General features: G+C 43.8%; 1 protein-coding gene across 3 annotated transcripts in view; it reads left to right on the top strand.

Moving 5' to 3' along the window:
• NRG4 (neuregulin 4) overlaps positions 1-23317 on the top strand; it is a 50049-nt gene that overhangs the window by 10796 nt on the left and 15936 nt on the right. For 2 of the 3 annotated variants that reach the window (XM_050309787.1, XM_050309789.1), the window contains exons 1-4: positions 13447-13696; positions 17385-17552; positions 18573-18638; positions 22537-22630. In XM_050309787.1, coding sequence (XP_050165744.1) covers positions 18629-18638; positions 22537-22630 — 104 coding nt within the window. In that variant the 5' untranslated portion in view covers positions 13447-13696; positions 17385-17552; positions 18573-18628. Of the gene's footprint in view, positions 1-13446; positions 13697-17384; positions 17553-18572; positions 18639-22536; positions 22631-23317 lie in introns of those variants that run through there. The other variant, XM_050309788.1, reaches the window with a different exon arrangement.

Raw genomic sequence — 23317 nt, 5'->3', positions numbered from 1 at the left:
GACAGACAGGTGTCCAAACCCAGGCGTCCTGAGCTTCAAAGAACACTCCAACAGTGGTGCAAGGCAGCATCCAAAGGCTAGAAAAATGAGACGTCACACACAGGCAGGCCAAAACCCAGTGCACCCTCATCCCAGAGCAGAACCCGCCCAACAATCAGGGAGATGAAATCAGCTCAGGCAGCTGCACACTTTAAATGCATTTCACCACTAACTCGTGTCCTGGTGCAGCTGCAGGCAGAGCACACAGGTACAGCAGAATTCATTTCTCCTGCTTTCAGCTGGAGTGAGTTCCATTTCAGAAGTTCCAGGGAATACCTGTCCTCCAGCGTGCCAGGTAACTGCCCATGCATCCCACTTCACTCAAATAAGGAGCCAGCCCACTCCTTTTCCATTAAATTACTGTGCCTCCCTTTGTTCTTGTAAAAAAACACGTGGTGAGCCCTAAAAATTAAACACACGCACATTTTTCCCATCTCTGCTTTTAGAGGCCATGGCTTTCTGAAAGAAAAGATTGCTTTAGTGTGCCCAGGCCAACAGTTTTCCTCTCTGGATTAGCGAGCAGGATTATCAGAGCCCATGCTGAGCCAGCACTGCTGCAGCTGGACTTTGGTACCAGTTGCCAAGCTGCCCAGTTTAAAGCTAACTCAGGTACAGCTGGACAAACTGCAGTCTGCAATGCAGCACCCAATTAACTCTTTAACTCAAACCCCAAATCCGTTTTTCCCTACTTACTGACAAACAGCAGCTGACAAACTATGGATCTGGCATTCTCTCACATGCAATAAGATTTGCTGCAAGTATCTAAAAATACACTTGCTGGCTGACAGCCCAAGGAACCGATCAATGAAAGTTCAAGAGGTGCATTTCACAGTCCAGATGTTCTCAAACCGTGCTCCATCAACAACTTACAGACATGGCTGGTCACATTGTGCTGACTTTTCTCCCCTCTGCTGCACCAGTTTGTGTCCAAAAGGTGAAAAAAAAGCACATTTCAAAATCTTAAAATATTTTTCCTTTTGCTACAGTCCGCATAAAAATATCACAGCAAATCAATAGGCTGAGAGGCCATCCCAGACACAACTTGGTGGAAGGCATGAATCAAACCTGAAGTGCTGGAGCAGGATGACCTTAATGAGAGCTCTGAAAGCACAAAAATTACAGGCTCCACATCCACGTGCACACGTTCTGGAAAATGACAAAACATCCACACGGCAAAAATGTTGTTCCTAACCGACCTACACGCTTTGTCAGTAGATACAGTGTCAAAACTTGTGACAATCGGGGAAGGGCAACAGAGCTTACTTGTTTATTTAAGGAAAAACCTAGTAGGGTTTTCTAGGCAAACGAATTGCAACAGTGAACAGTGTTACTAGATCTTCTTTCATTAAATACCCATGCCTGAATTATTTCCTCCAACACTTCAGTTACAAAGGATTACAAAAATGTAAAATATACTTTGGAGAAAAGATGAGAACTCGTTTAAACATACACTTATCCTTGCACCCAAACAGACACAAAACCATCAAACCTGACCAAAACCTAACCTGAAACACAACACTCCTTGCACAGGGGACGCACGTCCTCTAGCTATGGACACACACGTTGTCATCCACCTTCTCATTTGGATGTTAAATTAATAATTAGCAACTTGAACACCACTGTCACCACATGCCACAACAGGCAAGAGGGGAAGCAGCTCGGTCCAGCAGGTAGAGTCGGTAGCTGTTACTTGTATATCTGCCCTTGCTCAAATCACAAAAACCCTTATGGTTCAGTCCTTTGGGGAGAAAAAGAAGAGAATGTTTTCAGCTTGGTAAGAGGAAAGTCATTAGAAATTACATACCATGCAGCTTCATTGCCCATAGCAGAGATCTGAAAAACAGGTCATGTATGGCACCTTTATATTTCACTTTTTATTTTGATCTTGGCTTGCAAGTCCTTCCTTTCTCCTGTCCTTGCAAAGGCACACACTTCTCACAGGAGCACAAATCCATAAGCACACTCAGAGCAGCCTCTGAGGCTCTTTTGCTGCATTTCCCAGTGAGCAGCCTTAATTTTGCCAAGTCAGAAGAATCACCAATCCATCATCTTTGCTACATGTTATAAAGCAGAGGACTAAAGCAAAATTCAAATATTCAGCGCTTTTCCATGAAAAAAGTGCTCTGCAACTTCAGTCTGCTCCATCTTTCCTTCCCTAAATAGAACTTTTGCCCTTGGTTTTGTGTCTCTGCTCCAGTCCCAGGGCTGTTTGATAAAAGCAGGACATGCATTACTTTTTTCAAACCTAAATAATCCACACTTTTATCAAAACACTGGTGTGCACTTGGATTTTTCCTTCAACACCAACATTTCAAACTCTCGCCCATCGTTTCACTTAATTTCCAAGTAATTATTTTGAATGTAAGCCACAGCATTCTGTACTCCATTTCTGGTGGGGACAAGGATTTGTTTTCACCTGGAGGTTGGTGTCTCCACAGCTTCACGCACACACCACCACACAAGCCTTCCAGCCGATATTCTGCCAGCACATCCCTTCACAGACACAGTTCTACACCAGCCCAACTCAAAGCACTGCTGGGGGTAAACACGGGGTGTGGGTGAGGAGTGGGGGAGTGTTTTCCTCAGCTCCCCACCAGCCTGGCTGTCTGAGGGGTCACCGAGATCACGGGCGGCGTCGCCGCCGCCGCGGTCTCTATTTTCCACGTGTCTTTTGGCAGATAGATAGAGCGAGACAGATTCCTTTATGTGTGATAAATGCTACAATCACTGCCATCTCCTTAGGGAAGGCAGAGTGCTGATCACAGCTCAAATGGGCATTCAGCTCCCGTGGAAAATACAACTTGTCTACTGCAAGGCAGGCTGATCTTCTGCAGGCTGAACAGTCCCAGACAGAGAACATGTGTTTTGATTAACTGAGCATGCTGCACTCGATACAATAAAACCATTGCTTTGAGTGGGTTTCATCTCTGCTGTTGTCCTTTAAGGCAATAATTTTATCACCTTACTGCTTTTCTTTTAAACTCCAGCTTGGGAAAAAGGAAAGTAAAATAAAATCTAGATGAAAAAGGTCTGTGCATCATCACTTGCTCCCCAGCCTGTGTAAAACAGAGTACTGGAGCACTGGGGGTTCTAACAAGCTCACTGTTACCTCCAAGCATAAGCTTACATAAATCAGTGCCCAGAGGAACCTGCAAACTTACCTTAGATCATACTCTGACATCCTTGCAAAAATTATCAGCTATTGACACTGCAGTCAATGATTTCCTATTCCACACTGGGATCTTAAAGCATTAAAAAGCCTAAGTAAATATTCATAAGGTAGAAATACTTTCTCTGCTATAGATAAGCAACATAAGGTGTGGTGTGTGACAGAGACATGCCATTTCTCTCATAAATCCTATTTGCCTCTCTTAATCATACACTTGTTCTCCTTCACTGTTTATTTTCCTCCCTTTCTGCCCTCAAGCAGTTTGGGAAGCTTCCAAACTGTTTTATTCTTCAGGGCATTTTCTGTTTGGTTTGGTTTCTATGTTTAAACAGTCTGTATGGACCTAAGCATTGCTGCCAACACCCATACAAAATTAAACTCAATAAACAAAAAAAATCTCTTAGACACCTTCAGAACTGCAGGTATCACACTGTAAATGTGACAGGCACAGTCTGCCATCAGAAAAGCTTTCACTGAACTCCATTCTATTTAGTTCTTACATCAGGTGGATAACAGATGATTTAAAATACAAATATTCTATGTCATATACTTCAAACCTAGGCTCTGAATGCAAACAGTGCCATTATCTGCTTAACAAAGACCAATTATTCAGTGAATAATCAAGCTACTGTGCAAGTTCTGAATGCCTATAATATGTTATTTGATAATATGGTGTCTTCTGACCTAGACAGAGCTGCCTACAGCATATAATTAAAGGTTTCAGATACATTAAGCTCCTCTCCTGCCAAATGCTGTTCATGCAGTATGCTTTATACACTCAGTGAAACTAAGAGAAAAACAGTCTCTTTCAGACTCAAGGGCTTTGCTAAACCATTTCAATACAACCAGTAAAAGCCCCAAGATCAGATGTCCTTCTAGGGAAGGAAAGTACCACCACCTGTTTTTCTTCCAATACCGAACCCTCCATTTTATAATTTAACATTTTGAACACTGGCCTTCCCTTCTTCCACAATAAAACACTTGGCATTGCTTTATGATAGCATTACAACCAAAATAAGTATTTCATTACTGGAGAGAAAGCTCCTGCCCCACACAAAAAGTGAGGATGTTTTAAAGTGATTTTTAAAGCTCGTGAAAGACACAGGCACATCAGGGCACAAAGTCCTCCCCCTCCTGATAAAACGAACTGTGCAAGCCTGGATTTCCCAGTCAATTTGCCCCGTGTACCTTAATCCTTGTTTGGAGGCACGAAGCAGAAGAAAGCTTGCTGGCTTCACACGTTCCCTCAGTCCATGCAATCTGTCTGCCAGGGCAGTCTGTGGAAGTTAACAGTGCTCTCAGATGAGGATGTGGAACACTCCTCACTGGAGGATACACTTCCTTCCTTTAGCCCAGCAAACATCCATCAGATCCCAGCTGATGCCAGTCACCTGGGCACTCGGAGGACTGGCTGCACTTCCAAATGCGTCAAACAAATAACCAATTAGTCTTTGTTTGCTGGTTCCCTGTATCCAGAGCTTTCCTACTCAGGCCTTGGCAGCCTCCCAGCTACTTCGACTGCAGTCCCTTCCCTTCCCCCCAAAAAGGGGAAATCATCTGTATCTGAAAGAAGTTCTTCAAAAGCAACCGGCTCACCTAAGCTTCAGAAGGAAGCGACGCGTTCAGACAGGGTGAAACATAAAACACCCAGCTGCTAGTGGGGAAAGGACCAGGTTTCTTTCCACTGCTCCCAAATTCCAGAAAAGTACAAGGGAGATGCTATTGAGCATTTTCAGAGAAAAACAAGCAAAAAAAAGATTGTAATTAAAAAATAACCCAAACATCACCCTTACAACTGGCCAGTACGTAGCTCAGGATTCAAAGGGTTGTAACAGTCCCCAAAATCCTATTCCTGGGGCTGTTGAGGGAATCCTTTGCCTGGCACTCCAGGCCTTCCCAGCATTTCAAAGAATACCTTCATTTACACATCAAAACTCCTGCCTTCTGGCAGGATATGAAGGCTGGGTACCAGCCTAAAAGCAGCACCTCAAAATAACTGTTACAGTCTCTTGCTTAGCTAGAACCACGTTATATCACCTGCACAACAATGACTTCTTTTTCTCCAGCAGAATAATAGATGCAAGAAAATAGTCAGCATCTTTAAATGAGAAACCTTCAGTATCTTTAAGTTAGTATAATCTTTTTCTAATGTGAGTCTCAAGAGTCACTGTGGTGATCCTGACTTCTAAGACCACAGAGAAACTGCCTTCCCAGTTATTTCTGCCTCACGAGAAGCAAACTACTAAGGAATTCTTCCTCATCTTCACATTAAAAACAATAGCAGGGAGCCAAGTTCGGTGAAGATATCCATGAATCTCACTCAGCATGTCACAGTTAAATCCACCACAGATTTACCCTACAACAAACTCCCAAATAAAACATATTCCAGAAGACTTCAGTGCAAGTCACACAACACTGTGCTAAAAGAAAACTTTGGGGTTTCCTGTGCCCGCCCCCCCCCACTATTTTTTTTTCCTTCTTCTTCTTTTGAACTGGAAAAAAAATTCCCCAGAGCAAAAGTCATTTCCCGAAGTACAGCAAGGTGCAGCTCAGCAGGGATTGAACAGGCTCTGCCACTCAGTCTCAGCAGAGCTGGCTGCCCTCAGTGCTGCTGCACCACAGATATTGGCCATAGATCACCCGCAGATCAGCCACAGCTCTCATGAGGCTGTAAGAGAAGCCATGAAATATTTCCTTCTCCCCAAACCTACTCAGGATTCCCACTGCCAGCCTAGTTTCACAGCTGTGTACTGAGGGTTGAATTCTCATTTTAAAATACTTGGAAGACATACTAATGCACGGAATATCTGTTCAAAAACAGCTCCTTCAGAGCAAGCCTCAAACTCAGGAGTCTTGTTGAAAACTCAAAGTGAACTTTTCTCACTGCGTGTTTCAGTACATGACAAAAGTTCTTCAGAAAGCTCTTTACAATCTTTTAAATAGGTTATTGCAGGAAAAAAAAGGCAAAATATCTCAATGCTTACAATATTTAATATTATCAAGTTAAAAACTTGACTGCACTTCTGTTCAAAACGAGAACTTTAGAGAATGCAGTGAACAAACTCCAGCCACTCTGCTCCACAAAGACAAATCTCTCATTTCCAGTCCACAGGCACTCTGATATCCCATATCACAGTGGGGTCAGTGCAGCAGTCCTACATAACAAACATGCATGCAGCAATCAAAAGTGATGATCCCTGACTTAAACAGCAAGGAAGATTGTTTCAGATCTGTTACTTGCATCTGACTTATTTTCTAGTTGTATAGCCACCTGTTCCAGTTTAAAAAAAAAAACAGATTTTTTTCTTCCATGTGGCTACATGAAAAACAAACTCTTGACTTGCAAAATAGAAAACGTACAAAAGTTAACTTTCCTAAGTATAAAACAAATAGAATTTAAAAATTACTTTTGCAGGTACTCTTGTCTGCAGGTAAGACATCGAATATAATAGTATAAATATCACTTAATTATGGCACTCCCTTCTTGTAAGTAGGAGAAAGCAAAGTTATTACTGCTTCAATGTTTGCAATGTGATGACAACAGAAATGTGCACGTGCTCATGGTGCCAAAGACAATAATAAGAACTTCTCTTTGCCAGTGTTGATCCTTGATAGGCAGGTAAACAGAAACACCTGGATAGACCCACAACGCACAGGACCTGAATTAACACCTGCTGTGCATTTAAAGAGACTGTGACAAGCTTGTGCTGGGAGGCAAAAATGTCAACGGAATTTTTCTTATGACACACATACAGCATTATCTGTATCACTAAGGCTTTCCTAAGCATCTCTCACCATTCACAGTGTTCTTATTAAAATGTATTTAGACTGCAAATCCCCTGGGACAGGACTTGTCTTTTATCCGTACTTGAGCAGTCTGCTGTTCACAACAGATCTGCTGTTCACAAGGATCCCAGTCTGTTCTGCCTTCAATACTAGACTAGCACAAGTATTTTGTTAATGTAGAAGACTGAAAACATTCAAAGCACCATTTGTGTTCGTTCTGTGCTTAATTCCCATTTACAGTGCAGAATAAACACTTCAGCTGTCATTCTAGTAACAGTTTTACCCACCTAAGAAACTCAAGATGGGGCCAAATTCGCCTGCATGATGATTTCACAGTAAGTGGCAACCAGATGGACAGCACACTGCCATATGCTCCCCTTTGCTCAGAGGTGGAAAAGTGAGCAAATGGGAATCAGAAAAAAAGAACAGAGAGCAGGGAGCAAAATCTCTCTGCAGTGTGCCCGTTAATTCATGCACACACCCTTTCCTACCACGAGCGTGCCCAAACCTCTCCACTACTCACACCTTTGGATCCCAATTCCCAGAAGGCAGCGATGAGGGGCAGGCAGGGAACAGCTGCTGTGTCCAGCACGGTCCTTGCTAGGCAGGTCCCTGCCGGTGCCACAGCCAGCAGTGTTGCTTTCCTAAGAGCAGCCACTGTACAAGCACGAGGAGCAGGACCAGCATCCCCAGGGCCCTGACACGGTGCAGGGAACACCATCCCTCCCTCAGGAGGCTCAGGAGGAGCCCACTCGGCAGCCTCCTCTCCATTTTTTGGGTTTTTTTGGCCCAGAGATAACACACGTCAAAAACTTTTAAGCAAACCTCGACACTGCCCATGTCTTGTGCTGCTCTTTAGTTGGAGCAATCTGGCCATATTTATAAATGTCTCCAAGGAGCACCTGCCCTTTTGAGCTAGGCCTAAAAATAACACCTTTCCAAGTTAAACATATCTATTTAATTACACTACTGCCCCTGCTCTGAAAGTCCTTCTTCTTATGAAAAAAAAAAACCAAAATCAAAACAAAAAGAGCACTCAGATTGCTGGAGGTGGCAGCTGGTAACAAGAAAAACAGCAAATATATGCAAGAAAAATCTTTGAGATTGATTTCTTTTTTATCCACTTGTGCAATTAACATGTGAACCTTGACCCCCTATCTCACTTTCCCGTTAAAAAGTTGTTTTCAAAGCTGTCTGGTTTTATCATTCCAGATAAGAATGTAATTATTTACTCTATGTGGGTTGTAAAATTCAGGTAGTTATTATATACAGAGAAAAATTATGGACTGCTTGCTGAGACACACCACATGCCTCATGTTTACATCCTGTATGTTTGCTAACTTTAATTATTACAGACAGGAGCTCTTTAGTTCATTTTAAGAAGAGCTTTCTTTACATTTGTGGCATCAGCTAAATTGACTGGTAGTCCAAGTGGTGTGCTTTTCTGTAAGAAATTATTTGATAGACTTGAACAAAAGCACGGAAGGCAAAATGACAAAATAATTCAACAGCAAAAGTCTCACCAACTTCAATAAAACTTGCATTTTGCTATTTTTGGACATGAAATTTCGTTTTCTATTAGTGGAAAAAGCTGGTAGGCACACTTAAATATCAGACACATAACACTTTCCACTACAAAGACTTTCACAACTTTTCTGAGAAGCTCTGACACTTGCCTCATCTGCAGGCAGCCTTTGAAGTTCCCTGGAATAGCAGAGATGCTCTTTGTCTCATGGCAATCCATTCAAGTTAAACTGAACTGTTTTCCTATTCCTGCTTGCTTTTTTTAATCAAGTGTTTGGTGGCCTCTCAAAAAAAAACAAAAAAGAACCCAAACGGGCATGAACTTACCAAGTAAGGCAGTTACCTGAATTAGAAACCACCACTGAAGGCTCAAATCCCATTTAGGGATTTTTTTAAGGTCAACAGGGGAAGTTTATACCCCCATGCAACATCATTAAAAAGAAAAAGCAAAGCCAAAACAAAGGGGACTAAACCTCACAATACCAGTAAGTTCTGTGTGAGAAACTAATTTGCAAGAAGGTTACTTGGGTTGAAATTAAAGCTCTTAAAGATTAGGAAGCAGCACGTTTAAAACAGCACAGGCCTTTAGCTCCATTTGCATTAATCCTCTTCCTAACTGTTAAGATCACACATTATTTTTCCTGAAAATCATTGGCTCATTGATACCAGGGTGGCTCACAACACACAACTGTATCTGCAGAACCCCAAATCAAACATCTGCTGACTTGCAGGTGTGACTTTGCAACCAGTATATTTGAACATAACATTTAAAATGCATTTTCCTTTGTGTGTAACGCCACAGGGGCACGTGGTGCTTTACAGGATGCAAGGAGAGACACAATAATTGCCACCAAGAAATTTTAGTGGAAACACATCAGAGAAACAATGAACCCTAGATGAGACAAAACGAAAAAATGAAAATTGAGACAGGGAGAACCTGTTCATGCTGCAAATATTATTATTTTGGATAAAGCAAGGGATGAGCTGATACTGCATTTTACAATGCTTAGTCAAGGACAAAAGTATGATTAGAAGACCTCCACTGCTGCTTGAGCTTACAAGAAGGCCTGTCTTGATTCTCCTCATGCAAAAGCAGCGACTGCAGCAGGACTGTATGGAGGTAACAGAGCTCATTGGGAACTCATAACTAAATTAAGAATTAAACCCTAATACATCACACTTGTCACACCAAATCCTAAGCCCAGCAAACAGATGGGCTGAAATATGAGAGAGGCTGAAGTAACCCTGCCACCTTCATCCACAACGCACCACCCAAGAACTTGGTGGAAGAAAGGCTTCAATTCACCTTGGGCAGCAACCTCTGGAGCCAAAGAATGAACAGCAGCCACGTTCTACCCCACAGTGATAAGAAGCCAACTTTAACTGTTTTTCTCTTGAGGACAGTGTTTCAACAAGTGTGCTCATGTCCACCTATACTACAGAGATACTCCCAAAAGTACTGTCAGAGTTCAGAAATTTTTTCCAAGTCAAAAAATCCCAAACTCTCCATGTTCTGACGCTGCAGATTCCAGACTTACCCCTCATATCACAAAACCCAAAACGAGGGTGGCAAACATGTTTCACCAGCACACAGTATCACTCTAGAACCAGCGAGGAGAGGAAAAGGAGGAATCAAACCTCAGTCCTCCTCTCATATACCAACCAGCAACGATGATTGCTCAAATAGCATGTATTTGACACTTCTGATGATAATACATGCGGCAGAAAGGACTCCAGCTCACTCTCCTATGTCAATATTGGTTCTGCAGTGCTCGTAAGGATTAAGTATTTTGACTGTTAGGTAATCCCATTGTCCAGGAAGCAGATTAGCTGAGCACCACTATATGGAAATAACATCTCGTTTGTCGCTCTGATAGACTATGCAGATAGTTTTATACTGCATAACACAATTCAATTAATTGTTGTGCTATTGCCAGGTAATGCAACTAATTTAAACAGATACTGATGATATAGGTGAATTTTAGTCGTGTCAGGATCTAGCAGGGCAATGCAGTTCCTCCTCCTAATTTGGACACAATCACGGGTAATAACACTGGAACCATGGGCTTCATGGTGCTGGAGGTTTTGCCAGTCCTGTCCCTCTGTGCCTAAAGTGATCTGTGATGCAACATCACTGCAGAGTCGGGCTCCGCAGCGTGGAGACCACGAGAGGCGGAACAGCAGCTGCCAGGGACCCAGGGGTGGGGGAGTCACCCCCGACCCCAACCTGGAGTAACAGCACAACAGTACAGGGGGCCTGGAGAGGGAAGTGTATTGAGCACCTTGTACAGGGCACCTTCAGAGCCGCAATCATGCCTAGACCCAACTAACCTTTGGGAACAGACACAGGGACAGGGAAAACAGCTACGCTGCGTGCTGTGTTCTGCACTGATGCTGTCAGTCACAATCTGAAAATACCTGAGCTCAGTAGCAGGCTTGCACTGGTACTCACACTGCAGGCACACATAGCTCACATCTTAATTTTCTTACTGACCTTTTCATACACCGGTTGGAGTGAAGATCTTTATCTCACCTACTCCTCCAGTTCCGACTGAAATAGCTGATGTGTACTCTTGCTACATGTTCTCTTTGTCCACTGCTGCCTTTAGCACAATTACTACCCATCTAACTTTGTGTGCAACTTCCACCTCTTTTCGCCCTTCGGGCAAAATCCCCACCTTGCAGTGAACAAGTGAGTTTTGCAATCCAGTGGGTAGCATCAGGACAGAGGAGCAAAAACTCCACTTCCTTCAGAAACATGTAGGAATGAGTAGGAACTGCTTCGGGAATGGGTTCTTGGTTCACACAGTCCCTTCCCTGACTGCAAACACACTCTCTCTGCATTTAGGAACCACAACACGTTTGAAGCAGGACACACTTGTTCTTAGTCCACATCCTCTGTAAATGAGAAGTATTCCCCCCCCTTCCCCGCACAGAGGAGGCTGCCCCACAATCCAGACACTGTTCTCAACATCGAGGAATGGCTTTTCCCACATAAGATACTTGCTGCCCTGTGTTAATGGTGGTATCTCGTTGCAGAACACTTATGTGCTACTATTGCATGGTCTAATTTACAATCCCCACCTAACGTGACCGTGTCAGTAATAACCATTTTACAAGTGTCCTGCAGGAACTTGCAGCATCTTCACGAGAACTACCAAAAAATAACTATCAGTATTGTGTCCCCCCATCCACACTTGGGTAATAATGTTATACAGCACATTAAAAGAACACAGTTTGCTTACCCTTCTTTGTGCAAATTCCAGCAATAAGTCCTGCATAAAGAGTAGGATTCCTAACAGCAGTCAGACCACAAAGCAGCAATTTCTGACTGTGTGCCTATGACAGAAGCCCTGTGTTCAGACAAATGAGCCTTCTCTGCTGTGGCAGAGAATGAGCCTTCACAGCTGTAAATACCCCTACATCGTTACTCACTTTACTTCTTTTATATATACCATTTTTGGCAGCTGTTACAATGGTGTCAGGTGTGTGCTCTAGTTAACACGGAGCTTGTAGATCGGTTTGATCGCAAACCCACACGTAAAAACCAAGAAATTCTGCTGGAGACACATTTAGCAGAACCTTATCCTGAAAATTCAGCAAGCTAACAAGCTTAGAAACCACGCACATCCACGGACTGTTCTCCTTAAGAAAAGTTACTATGATATGTTGTCCTGTTACAGCTCATCAATCCCCACAATTTAGATTTCACCTCTACGAATATAACAAAAAAGGCCTATCAAGTTTATTACACTTTTATGGAAGGCAAACCAAAAATTCCCCGGTTAAGAGCACTCTAAATAGATTTCAACTTCAGAGCAGAAACTACGGTTCATTTTCTGGTTGGGGCAAGCAGTGATGCTGCTCCGGGACGGGTGGGTTTCCAAGGAGCGCTGCAGCACCTTCACAGACTCGGAGCGCTCTCGGTGAAGGCACTGCCGAGGCACCACACGTTGGGTGGGTTTGCCCGCACAGAGAATAAAAAGCAGCTTTCAGACTCAGGCATCGTCCGTACCCGGGAACCGCACGGCATTAAGCTGTCCGGGGGCGCGGGGGCCCCGCCGACCGGCGGTGCCGGGGGCTGCGGTGTGGGAGGTACTGCGGGTTCCCAGAGCCCCCGCAGCCCCTCGGCCCCCTCCCTGAGGGGGTAACGCCGCTCCGGCCGCGACCCTCAGCCCGCCCGGCCCGGCGGAGCCCGCGCAGGGTCCCGAGCGCCCCCGGCCAGGCGGCACCGCCGCCAAACTTTGCCCGGCGCGGAGCGGCTCCCGCGGCACCGCCGGCGGGGGGGCCCGCCGGGCGCCCTGCCCGGCCCCGGGGGCGCAGCGAGCGGGGAACCCGCGCCGAGCACGGCCGCGCTGGGGCACGGCACCGACCCGCCGCCCGCAACGGGGCACGGCACGGCCCCTCTGCCGGGGCACGGCACCGACCCGCCGCCCGCAACCGAGCACGGCACCGACCCGCTGCCTGCGTCGGGGCACGGCACGGCCCCTCTGCCGGGGCACGGCACAGACCCGCCGCTCGGGCACGGCCCGGCCCCGCTGCCGGAGCACGGCCCGCACCGCGCTCCCCTCACGCCCCCCGGGGCTCCCCCCTCACGTACCTGCTCTGCCCGCGCCACCGGCGTCCTGCGCGCGCCCCGCGCGGGGACGGGGAGGGACGGGGGCCGCCCGCGCGCGGCCCCGCGCGCGCCGCCCGTTCCCGCTCCCGTTCCCGCTCCCGTTCCCTTGGCGACGCGGGGCCGGCGCGCGCGGGTCGCTGCGCGGGAGCGCGGCGGGAGTGGGGGGGGTTGGCGGGAGGGAGCATGAGGGGGGCGCGCGCGCGCGTCACGCGGCCGGCGCGGGGCCAATGGCGGCGGCGGGCGGCGCGCGCTGGAGTACTACGGGCGCGGCCCCGCCCCCCCGCGCGCGCGCGCGCGACCCCCGCGCGGGCACCCGAGCGGCGACACATCGCGACACAGCGCGACAGACACAGCGACAGCGACAGACACACCGCGACACAGCCGGCCCGGCATCGCCGCCCCGCGCGGCGCCGCCGCGGCCCGGATTACATAACGGCGCCGGAGCGAGCAGCTGCGGGATTACACCCTGCGGATTAGGGATTGCGTTGATTCAGCAGATTGCCCGGTGCTTGTCTGAGAAAGATTACACCGGCAGAGTTAAGAATACCCCCTGTGCTGCGGTAAGCCGTGGGTTAAGTAGAGCAAATTAACTCAGTGCAAAAGTAAATGCACCAAAAGAAAAAAAAAAAAAAAAAAAAAAAAAGGAAGTAAACCAGCCCAAGGTTAAGAATGTGCTTTAAATGGACAAAATAAACGAAACTGGAATTCAGGGTTTGAGTTATCTCCCCTATGCTACAACAGCAATCCGATATTACCATATGGATAAATCTTTCAAAATCAAAATCAGCATAATGAACACTAATTACGTTTGATTCCTGATGACTGCCATGTAAAAGTAAATATCTAAACTCTCACGATAAACATTTTTTAGTAACTCAGAATTATTTAAGAGGCACCGGTCGGTGTGATTCTGTCACCATGTGCTGAGCTGTCTTGCACGCCGGTCTGTGACAGGGATTTTTAGCGTTCCGGTTGTTGGATCTGAGGTTACCGACACCGGGGAGCTGACACTGCGCGGTCACTGCATCTGCCACGGGAGTACGAGTACAAATTAACCACGCAGTGAGAGCCTTTAAATTCCGGTAATTTCAGTTGATTTCTTACAAGAGTTTAGGGATAAACTTGGAAGCAAAAGTGCCACAGAAGAAATCAGTAAGCACGCAAGAATGAAGGAATAGTGTTGTGGGGGGGTTTTTCCCAAGCTTAATAGTGATTTTTTTAATGCAAGTGTGTTGTAAAATTTATTAAATTCCCCTCACATAAGCACACACAGGCTGGAGATTGGAATCTCTACCTCAACATTACAAATTTGTTGCAGACTACAGTAGTTATATTTGACAGAAGCTCAACTTTGTAGCTTTGCCAGTGTCTGTAGGAATATCTCATACAGCCGAACTGGGGTTTCTGATGGGAATTTGCAGTTGGTTGCAAACTACTTAGGAAATTTTAGGAATGGAAAGTGTCCCCTTAAAGTCACTGTAATGTCTCAAATTGCAATTTCAACACCACAAGAGTTTTAGGCTGCTGTTGTAGTACATAATTAATCCTAGACATACTTCAGTGGATAAAATCAAAATGTAAATCCAAGTTTTTGCTGTGGGCACTTCTAAGACAAGAGGACTCAGTAATTTGTTGTCATTTCAGAAAACTGTAATGGAAAGAATTTTGAACAACTGTAGTCAAAAAAATTAACCTGTCAGTCAAAGCACACTGAGATTTGTGAGCTATTTATGACCTGCCTTCGCTTCTGCCTTTTGTGAGAATTCCCTCCTGTTGTGGCTGTCCCGTCCTAAAAGAAACTTTCAGGGTGTGAATTTGAGTAAGACATTGTCCTTACACTGATTTCTTGTAACATCTCACCTTGAAGTCTTCCTTAGACAGATCCTCATTTGTTTCAGGCATTTTTTTTCTGACACCTGATGATTTTCTGTGCTCAGATCAGTTATGAGCTTCAGATGGGGAGGGGATGGGAAGTTATACCTAGAGGAGAAAAAACAGACTCCTTTTAACAAGACTTCAGGACTGTTCCTGGCTCCTGGAGAAAATAAGAGGTTGTAGGTTACTGACTGCTTGACAGATATCAAGGACGCATCTCAGAAGGAAAGTTATATTTAATTAGCCCACTAAGCAATTTTTGAAACCTTTTTCCCTTCACTGTTTTCACAACACAAATATTTGAGCTCAGTATTGGTGCAGAATGAGATTTTACTTTTTTTTTTTGTTATTTTTAAAAAAGAACACATAAAGCAGTAAAATCTCATTCTTGAAGATGGCTCTAAGGTGCAGCTTAATCTAAATGTACAAACGATGCATCTTTGAAAGAGCCACGTGACCCAAATGATCTTCTTTAACTTGTGGGAGAGTTTACACAGAGATTAATTTTAAGAATGTTTGAATAACAAAGAACCATAAAACAAAATTCAGTGCTTGCTTTTTCTCTGCCTGTGCTCACTAAGACTGACAATTGCCATCTTTGGGGGTTAGAGCATCTCAGGGATGCTTGGGCCAGCGAACCAGTGAAAGCACACAAGCCCAAGAGACAACAACACACATTCTGACTTAAATTTGTGGGGAGTAAAGCACACAGGTTCAGTCAAAGGCAAACCTAGCGAGTTCAAAACACTTCCAAATGCATAAACTGTAACATTTCAAACAACGTACAGCTGTTATTAATGCCAGTTCAGGTGGCAAAGATGTGAGGGAAAGGGTAGAGCCGATCTGAAGCTTTTTTTCAACGAGCTGGCACAGAGCAAAATAGGCTCTATTTTAAATTTCAGGTTAAAATGCTCCAGCTGGATACACAGAGTAACTTTTCAGGAGCTCCCAAGATGCGTGCAAGATACATTTGAGCACTCATACAATTGGATCTGTATTTTCTGAGAGCATGGGCTACATCTGCCTCTTAGGAGGAAGACAAAAGTGGAAGTTTGGAAAGTGGAAGGTAGAGGCACAACTGATCTTTGTGTTTCTAGTATGATCTCAGTGCACAGATAGGTTGGAATAGAGTTCAGCAACAATTTCTGTGGTAGTATTTCCTTTTCTTTAAATACATCATCCTATTTCTGATGAGATAGGGACTCCAATCTGTTCTTTTTAGGACAATTATACATGAACCTCTGTTCAGAGTGCAGCACCCCATGTAAATACATGACTGCCTAATGATTTATTTACTCTTCAATCTTAAAAAGAAGAAAAAAAGGCTATGACTGTGAATGCTGTCAGCAGCATCTCCTTGGAAAGTCATCTTTAGACCCAAATCGTGATCCTTATTTTCAGAACTTAGAATTATGCATACACCCAGACCTCTCCTTGGGTTGGTGAGGAAGTATTTTCACCTCCTCCCTTTGCCATCCCCTATTTCTTTGAACATGCAGGCAACAAATTTTGAAAATAGAGAATTAGTGGTGGTCCCATGGCTTTCCTCAAGCTGCCTGGTTGTCTGCAGTCAGCCTGTAGGCAGTGGGTAGTACCTGTAACAATTAGAACTAGTCCAGACAGTGATGAAACACACTGATGCAGTAGAAAACCTCAGCTTCCCCCATGGGATCTTCTGCCAGATCACTGGATTTAAGCATCTCCTGAAAAAGTTCAACCTACACCAGGAGCAGCACCAGAGATAGTGAGGTGCATACTGATAGTAAGGGGAAGGAAAGGAGATGCAGGATCTCCTTTTTGCAGTAGCAAAACTAAAGTTATTCTGTCAATTCAAAGACTCCTGTCCTAATTAAATCTGGTACAGGAGCTAGTCTGAAATTTAGGTGATATATGTGTTTATATTTCCTGTTATGAGAGCTACTGGATATTATATCATTCCGTGGAACTTTCTGTGAAAAGGGAGACTAAATTAGCAAGGACTGCTTGCTCCAATAAGACACAAATTTAAATCGGATTTTTGACCGCCATGTAAAATATATATATGATGCAATTTATGTGAATTAGACTATGTGGGTATTTTGAATTCAGCAATAAACTGTAGTGCTGGCAACCCTAGAAAAATATGCAAGTGATTCTGTGAGCATAACAGGGTGTTCCCCCCTTCTGTGCTTGGCCTCTGCCAGGATGTTTGTCTTTGCACTGTATGTAAATGTGAACCCTTTCTCACAGCACACAGAGCCCAGATCTCGACTGCAGGAGAAACCTGTCTGCAGGATGATTTAGTTCTTTTAAACCCAGGATTTTAGCTCTGAAGTGACTCCTGTCCACCTGTCTCTCTGTGCAATGTTAATTGTTCTCCTTGTGCACACCAAGGTTGTGTATCTGAGGCTGCTCAAGAGGACGCCTTTGGGAGGGGACCTTGCTGTCACAGCCCAGTGTCACAGGGAACTGCCACTTCAGACTTTCCTGTATGGACAGGACACTTGAAAACTAGAGAAGTCACCTGAGGTCCCGTGAGAACCAGCACTGTCTGCTCATAAAGTAAGTACAAATGCATTATACCTTCTGAAATGGGCCTCTACAGAAAGCTGGGTTTCTGTTCCTGAAAGCTGAAGGATAGGCAGTTATTCCTCGTAAAGCTGACAATTTATTTGGTCATTTAATGGGAAAAAGATTCTTCCTTCCAGTATAGAGCAGTTTGTTTAAATAACTGCTTTATGTACACTTTAAAGTGTAATTAAGAAAAAAGAGCAAACATGAAAAAATAAGATGATCTATTACGTTAGGCTTGTTTAGTAACCTATTTGGTACGGTAAACTTTGATTATACCTAACAAGAAAACAGAATATAGCAAGGGTAGGTGGCTATAGAGTTGGCATATCTACAGAATAAGTTTCATTAGCATTGTCAAGTGAAGATTGGTTTCTGTCCAGTCAGAGAGTTTCTATTCCAGATTTTAAAGATGATTGTACAAACCTTGACCTTGCTGAGTTCTGGTAAATTCACAGCCTGTATCACTAATTTCACCTGACATCCAGACACAAGAAACACTCAACTGAAACACACAGAGAATCTCTGTGAGAAATGACACATTGGGAAGTTCTTGTTTGTGGAATGCAAGAATTCTACCACCAAGACCTTACCTGACTGAATAATCACCAGTCTGAGGACTGGTTCAGTTGTGTGCACTGTCTTTCAGGGTTCAAATGCCAATCTAATTAGCTGGCCAGAAACAGTCAATTAGATTGCCTAAATGCACAGGTACCACAACTCTGAATAAGCATGGCAGTGTGGAAAAAAGCATTCATTGTTTAAATATGCTTCAGTGTGAATTTGGTTTTACTCTGCCTTTGGGGATTCACTGAACTCGAGAGCAGAGCAGAGCAGAGCTGAATGTTTGCCATTAAGTGTGAATTAATGGAGCTAACAGTGCCTTACTGTCACAGTGCAACAGATGTCTCAGCAGCAACACTAAGCTGCATTCCAGTCACTGTTTCTTCGGGGGGAAAAGTCACCACCAGGTTTAAAAATGACATGCTCAACTTCCATGTTTGCCTTCAGGTGCTGTTTTAGAAGAGCAGCCTCTGACCAAGAATAAAAGTTGGTGTCGGAATAATATGCGAACAGGTAATTTCTTCCAAGTCTTTGCCTGGATACACATCCATGTATAATTAGAATTCATTAATACTGCCTCGGATTTGGGAGCTGGGATTGTCACAACTGCTCTGCAGAGCTGCCATCCCTCACTCGAGTTCAGCTGCTGATGGTAGGAATCCTGTAAGGAGATGTTTGCTTTGATCAATCCTAACGTTTCACAGCTTGTGGCTGATCACACAGTCCAGAGTTGCTCATGAGCGAGGAAGCATCAGCCCCCTTTTATCTCCTGTCAACATTTCCCACTCCTCTCCCTTTCCTTTTTTGTGTTAGCAGAGTTCAGGATTAGACACTCCAGTGTTTTGGCCTCTGGACCAGGCAAGACAGCTGAGTCAACGTGTGGATTATCAAGGCTGGCTTGGCTCTTTGAGAGTTAAGGGGGTGCTGAGCCTGAATTTGTTTTAATAGCTGGGACAGTCAGGTTACAAAAGTTTAAATGCAGAACAGGCAAGTTTAGAGACACAGCACTGTACCAGCTACTAGGAAGAAAATTAACTCTGTCCTAGCTGAAACCAGGACATGTGCATGTCCTCAAAAAGAATAATTAGGAATAAGTGTATTTAGAGCCAGTTTTAAGTACTGATAGTCTAGCATTAAGAAAGAACAACCTTGGTTTATTCCTCTTCGCTTCTCCTTCCACCAAATTCAACTTTTTTTGTAAAAAAATAACTTTTGTGTCTTACTCCTCTTTAATCTTTCACATATAGAAGGATGTATCAAAATACACAGATATATATCATGTACAACATACATAGAGCTCTGTTAATTTAAAAGCTAAATCTTTTGTATTTTTTTAATCTCCCCTCATCACTTGACTTGTTAAACTTTTCTATCTTGATTATGGAGTCTGAATGTAGTATACATTTGACTTTCAAAGCATACAATTTGCATTTTTAGATTAATATAATGTATTGACTTACCTCATGAAAAATCATAACACATTCACCAATGCTAATGTAATTGGGTTTTGTACTGAACCCCTTCTGATTCTCCAGTATATTCTTTTGCATCACTGACTATAAATTTAGAGGGATAAACTGGTGCTTTCACACCTTCCTGTCTATAAATACAGAACTGTGGTTTGGAAATTTGCTGCAAGCTACTCTATTTCAGTACAGTAGGTATAGAGTACAATAATATCTATTTTTGGATTATAATTTTCTAGTAATATTTTTTTTCTTGTGTTAAAGCATCCTGAATTTTCTTTTATTGCCTTTTGTAATTCTGACACCTACTTTGTTACTCTGATACTTTCACTAAGTAGTAGCAAAGATTAATACACAAAATATTGAAAAGAACAGAAGGCTGGGAAAAAAGGGCACCTGATCTAGATGGACATAGAGGTTTCTTCGAGTTTCTCATCACCGGTAAAATTAAAGTTACCATTTTCCCCTGAGGATTGGAAAAAAGTCTGTCTCTGGAGAGGAATAGCCTATAGAAAAATTGTCTGTAATTACAATCAGAAAGGTTTCAAAGGCTCCCTGGGCATTTCTTGTTCTCTCTTTCCACCTCTCTCACTTTAATAGGCCTAAGGCAGAGTGCCTGAGGTGTTTTGGCAGAACAGAAGTGCCTGGGTGTGCTGCAGAGCTGGGCCTTAATGCAAAGATCACCCCTTACCAGGGATCATCGTCCCAGATGTTCCCAGCCCTGAGCGACTCCAGGATCTGAGGTTCCTTCAGGACTCTGCCACTGTGCCCGTGGGGGCCAGCTCTGTTTCTGCATGGAGAGGAAGAAAAGAAATAGAACCTGAGGGCAGGATTTTAAAGAGGTTAACAAATTCTCGTTAATTCTCATGAGAATTTCTTTGAAACCTTCCCATGAGCTGTGTAAAAGGATTTTTCTGTGGGGCCTACCTTCTATCATCTTGCTTTTCCATCTGGTAGAATTTCAACAATTAACTCCCTCAGACACTTGACAGAGTTGAGAGCACGTTGAGAGTTTTGTTTTTCCCCAGTTGATTTTTATAATTGTATGGATATCCTGATACGGTGTTCGTGTGTTCAGTACCCTCTCTTCATTTGACAGAGGATTCAATTGAATTACACTCCCACAGAAGGTCCACTGTCAGGTTTGAATAGACTAAAATCAAATAATTTGTAGTTCTTGTTTAAAAAGCTCCTTGTTTTTCTTCTGTGCCCATTTTATTCCCATTGCAATTGTGCTGTTAGTCTTTTAACAGCGAACTTGCAGGAAATGAATTGCCAGTAGACAAGCACAGAAAGCTTCGGAGTTAAAATAAATTTCCATTTAACTTCTAACAAGGTAGGGCAGAACACACATTTCTGTGCAACAAGGTCAAACATGAACAATCCTTCCAGCCTTTCTTCTCCCTCCTCCAGCTCCCTCATTTATCTGCACACAGGCAAAAAGGTCCAGTTGCAATTTGCACACACTTCGATAACAGTGAATTCCTGTTGGGCACTGGGGTATAACTGCCTTCATCTTAAATTAACAGAAGGACTTGACTCACACTCCCACACCAGTGTGCCATCACAGAAATGGAAGAATGTATGGAAAAAAGGGAGAGTGGAATTGCTAGAGATTGCCTAGGGGATAGCAGGATGCACAATGGTTTTGTTGCACAGAGTTAGAAGTAGCTAAGCCTCTCTGGTACGCTCGGAAAAGTCAGTTTTATTTTACATACAGAGCTGCAGAAACTCCCTCTAAGGTAGGATGTCTTATGGCCACACTGCTCACTTTTTTCTGCAGGAATAAAGGGGAACCCTAACTCTTTTTCCCCGAAGGACAAATAAGAAAACTAAAATCTTGATTACTCTTAACACTGTATTTTGTATAGACCATGTCTTCTATACATAAATAGTGAGACAGCAGAGTTCTTATTTTCAGAGCTTCTGGGAGAAATAACAACAAGAACACTTAAAAGTGTGAGGTAACACATGATTCTCACCCTTGTGATGTCAGAAGACTGCTCTATTTTTGTTTTGATTGAGATACTGTGGTTTCATAAGATGGAAGAAATATATAAAAATATATATATGCATATATATATATATATATAAAATGAGTTACTGATGCATTAAATGTGTCCTAAATATATGCAGTCCAAATCCCAAATTTAGACTGCTCTCAGAGAGAGTGAAGTGGTACAGTTAGATATGCTTTTTAAACACAAAATGGTCAACTTGCTGCCACAAGTGCCAACATCAGTGTCCTGCACTGGGGTGCTACACAATTCCTAATTATGTTTAACACACTAACAGTTTGCCCAAGAAGCCTGTTGAGTCAGGGAAAAGCCTTGCTGAGATGTGTGGAAATGACTTTGTAGCACATCAGTGACCCTGGGCAGGCTGTCCCCTCCTCTGGTCACCCAGAACCGGGGTGGGAAGAGCCGGTGGTGCCCAGGTGGGCTGCGATTCAGCTCTTCACGCAGCCCTGAGCAGTCTCAGGGTGTGCTGGCCCACACCTGAGACTATTCTGGGTGCATCTGTGCTGGCTGAGTCTCTCACAGAAGGCAGTGAAGATGAGGATAGTTTGTGCCAGTGGAACAGGACAGAGCAGACTTCCCACAGGTCATCGTGTGAATCGCTGCTCGCTGCGGTGAGCGGTCACAACGGCAGAGGAGCTAACAGAGAATTCAGAAGTTCCTCTCACTGCCAGACAAAAGTTTGATTTATTTATCTAATTTGGGTGTTTCACATCTGATATGGTGATAAGTTAGTGATCTTTTCTGCTTATTGTTACATGAAACAGTTCTGGAAGATAGTGCTGCGTGTTGCTGGCCTGGAGGGCGAGACCGGTACCCGTTTTGTTCATGGGGTGGTTTTGTTTGTGTGATGGTTTGTTTTGGTGGGGTTTTTTTGGTTTTGAAGTCTCTGTTTTTCTCAGTGTTTGTTTTGGTCTTATTTTTAAGATCATGAAGAACTCTGTGGCACCAGTTATGGATCTTTTTGTCTGAATGGAGGGATTTGTTATATGATTCCTACCGTGTCCAGTCCATTCTGCAGGTCAGTCAAACTGGAGTTTGTGTGTCTAAGTATTGGACAGTAGCTGTCTAAAGACCATTTCGTTTCTTTAAGAAATCACTGTTAAAATGTTATCCAAAAGAAAAGACCTATTACTTTCCAAGCTTGCAGAGCCATGACAATATGAGAAAAATAAATGTGTATACTTGGTTTATACTTGCTTGGCAGATGCAACAGCGCTCAGTTACGTGTGCACTCAGGATGGGGTCTATATTTAGAGCCACAGCTCTTCCCTCATTACAATACAGAAAGAACAAAATACCCTTTGCCTCATGGAAGAGAGACTGTAGGAAAGGCATTCGGAAAGGCAAAGCACACCCCCAGTCTTTCTTACAGATGAATTCTATTACAAACATTTTTGTAACGTAGAATGGCCTACCATGAACAAAATGAGGAGACACAAAAATAATACCATCTTTCAAGGGGGAAAACCCCCTGTAATTCAAGACTTATTGTGTTCTCTGAATCTTGCTGAAATACTCAGCTTCACAGTGACAGCCAAAGACTACCTGAAAAAGAAACATCCAGGCAGCAAATGCAGATACTTCCTACACCAATCCATAACAGAACCATTCTTGTCCCTGAAGCCCATTGGAAAATAAGCACTTCCTGGATTTTGCATGTGGATACATTTCCTGCACGAATACAGCCCCATCTTTTTATTTTCTC

The sequence above is a fragment of the Myiozetetes cayanensis genome, unplaced genomic scaffold (genome assembly GCF_022539395.1).
Source record: "Myiozetetes cayanensis isolate MyiCay16 unplaced genomic scaffold, myiCay2020 scf14, whole genome shotgun sequence".
In the NCBI taxonomy this organism is placed as follows: domain Eukaryota; kingdom Metazoa; phylum Chordata; class Aves; order Passeriformes; family Tyrannidae; genus Myiozetetes; species Myiozetetes cayanensis.
The sequence above is the reverse complement of the archived record's forward strand: the minus strand, read 5'-3'. Positions and strand labels throughout refer to the sequence as shown.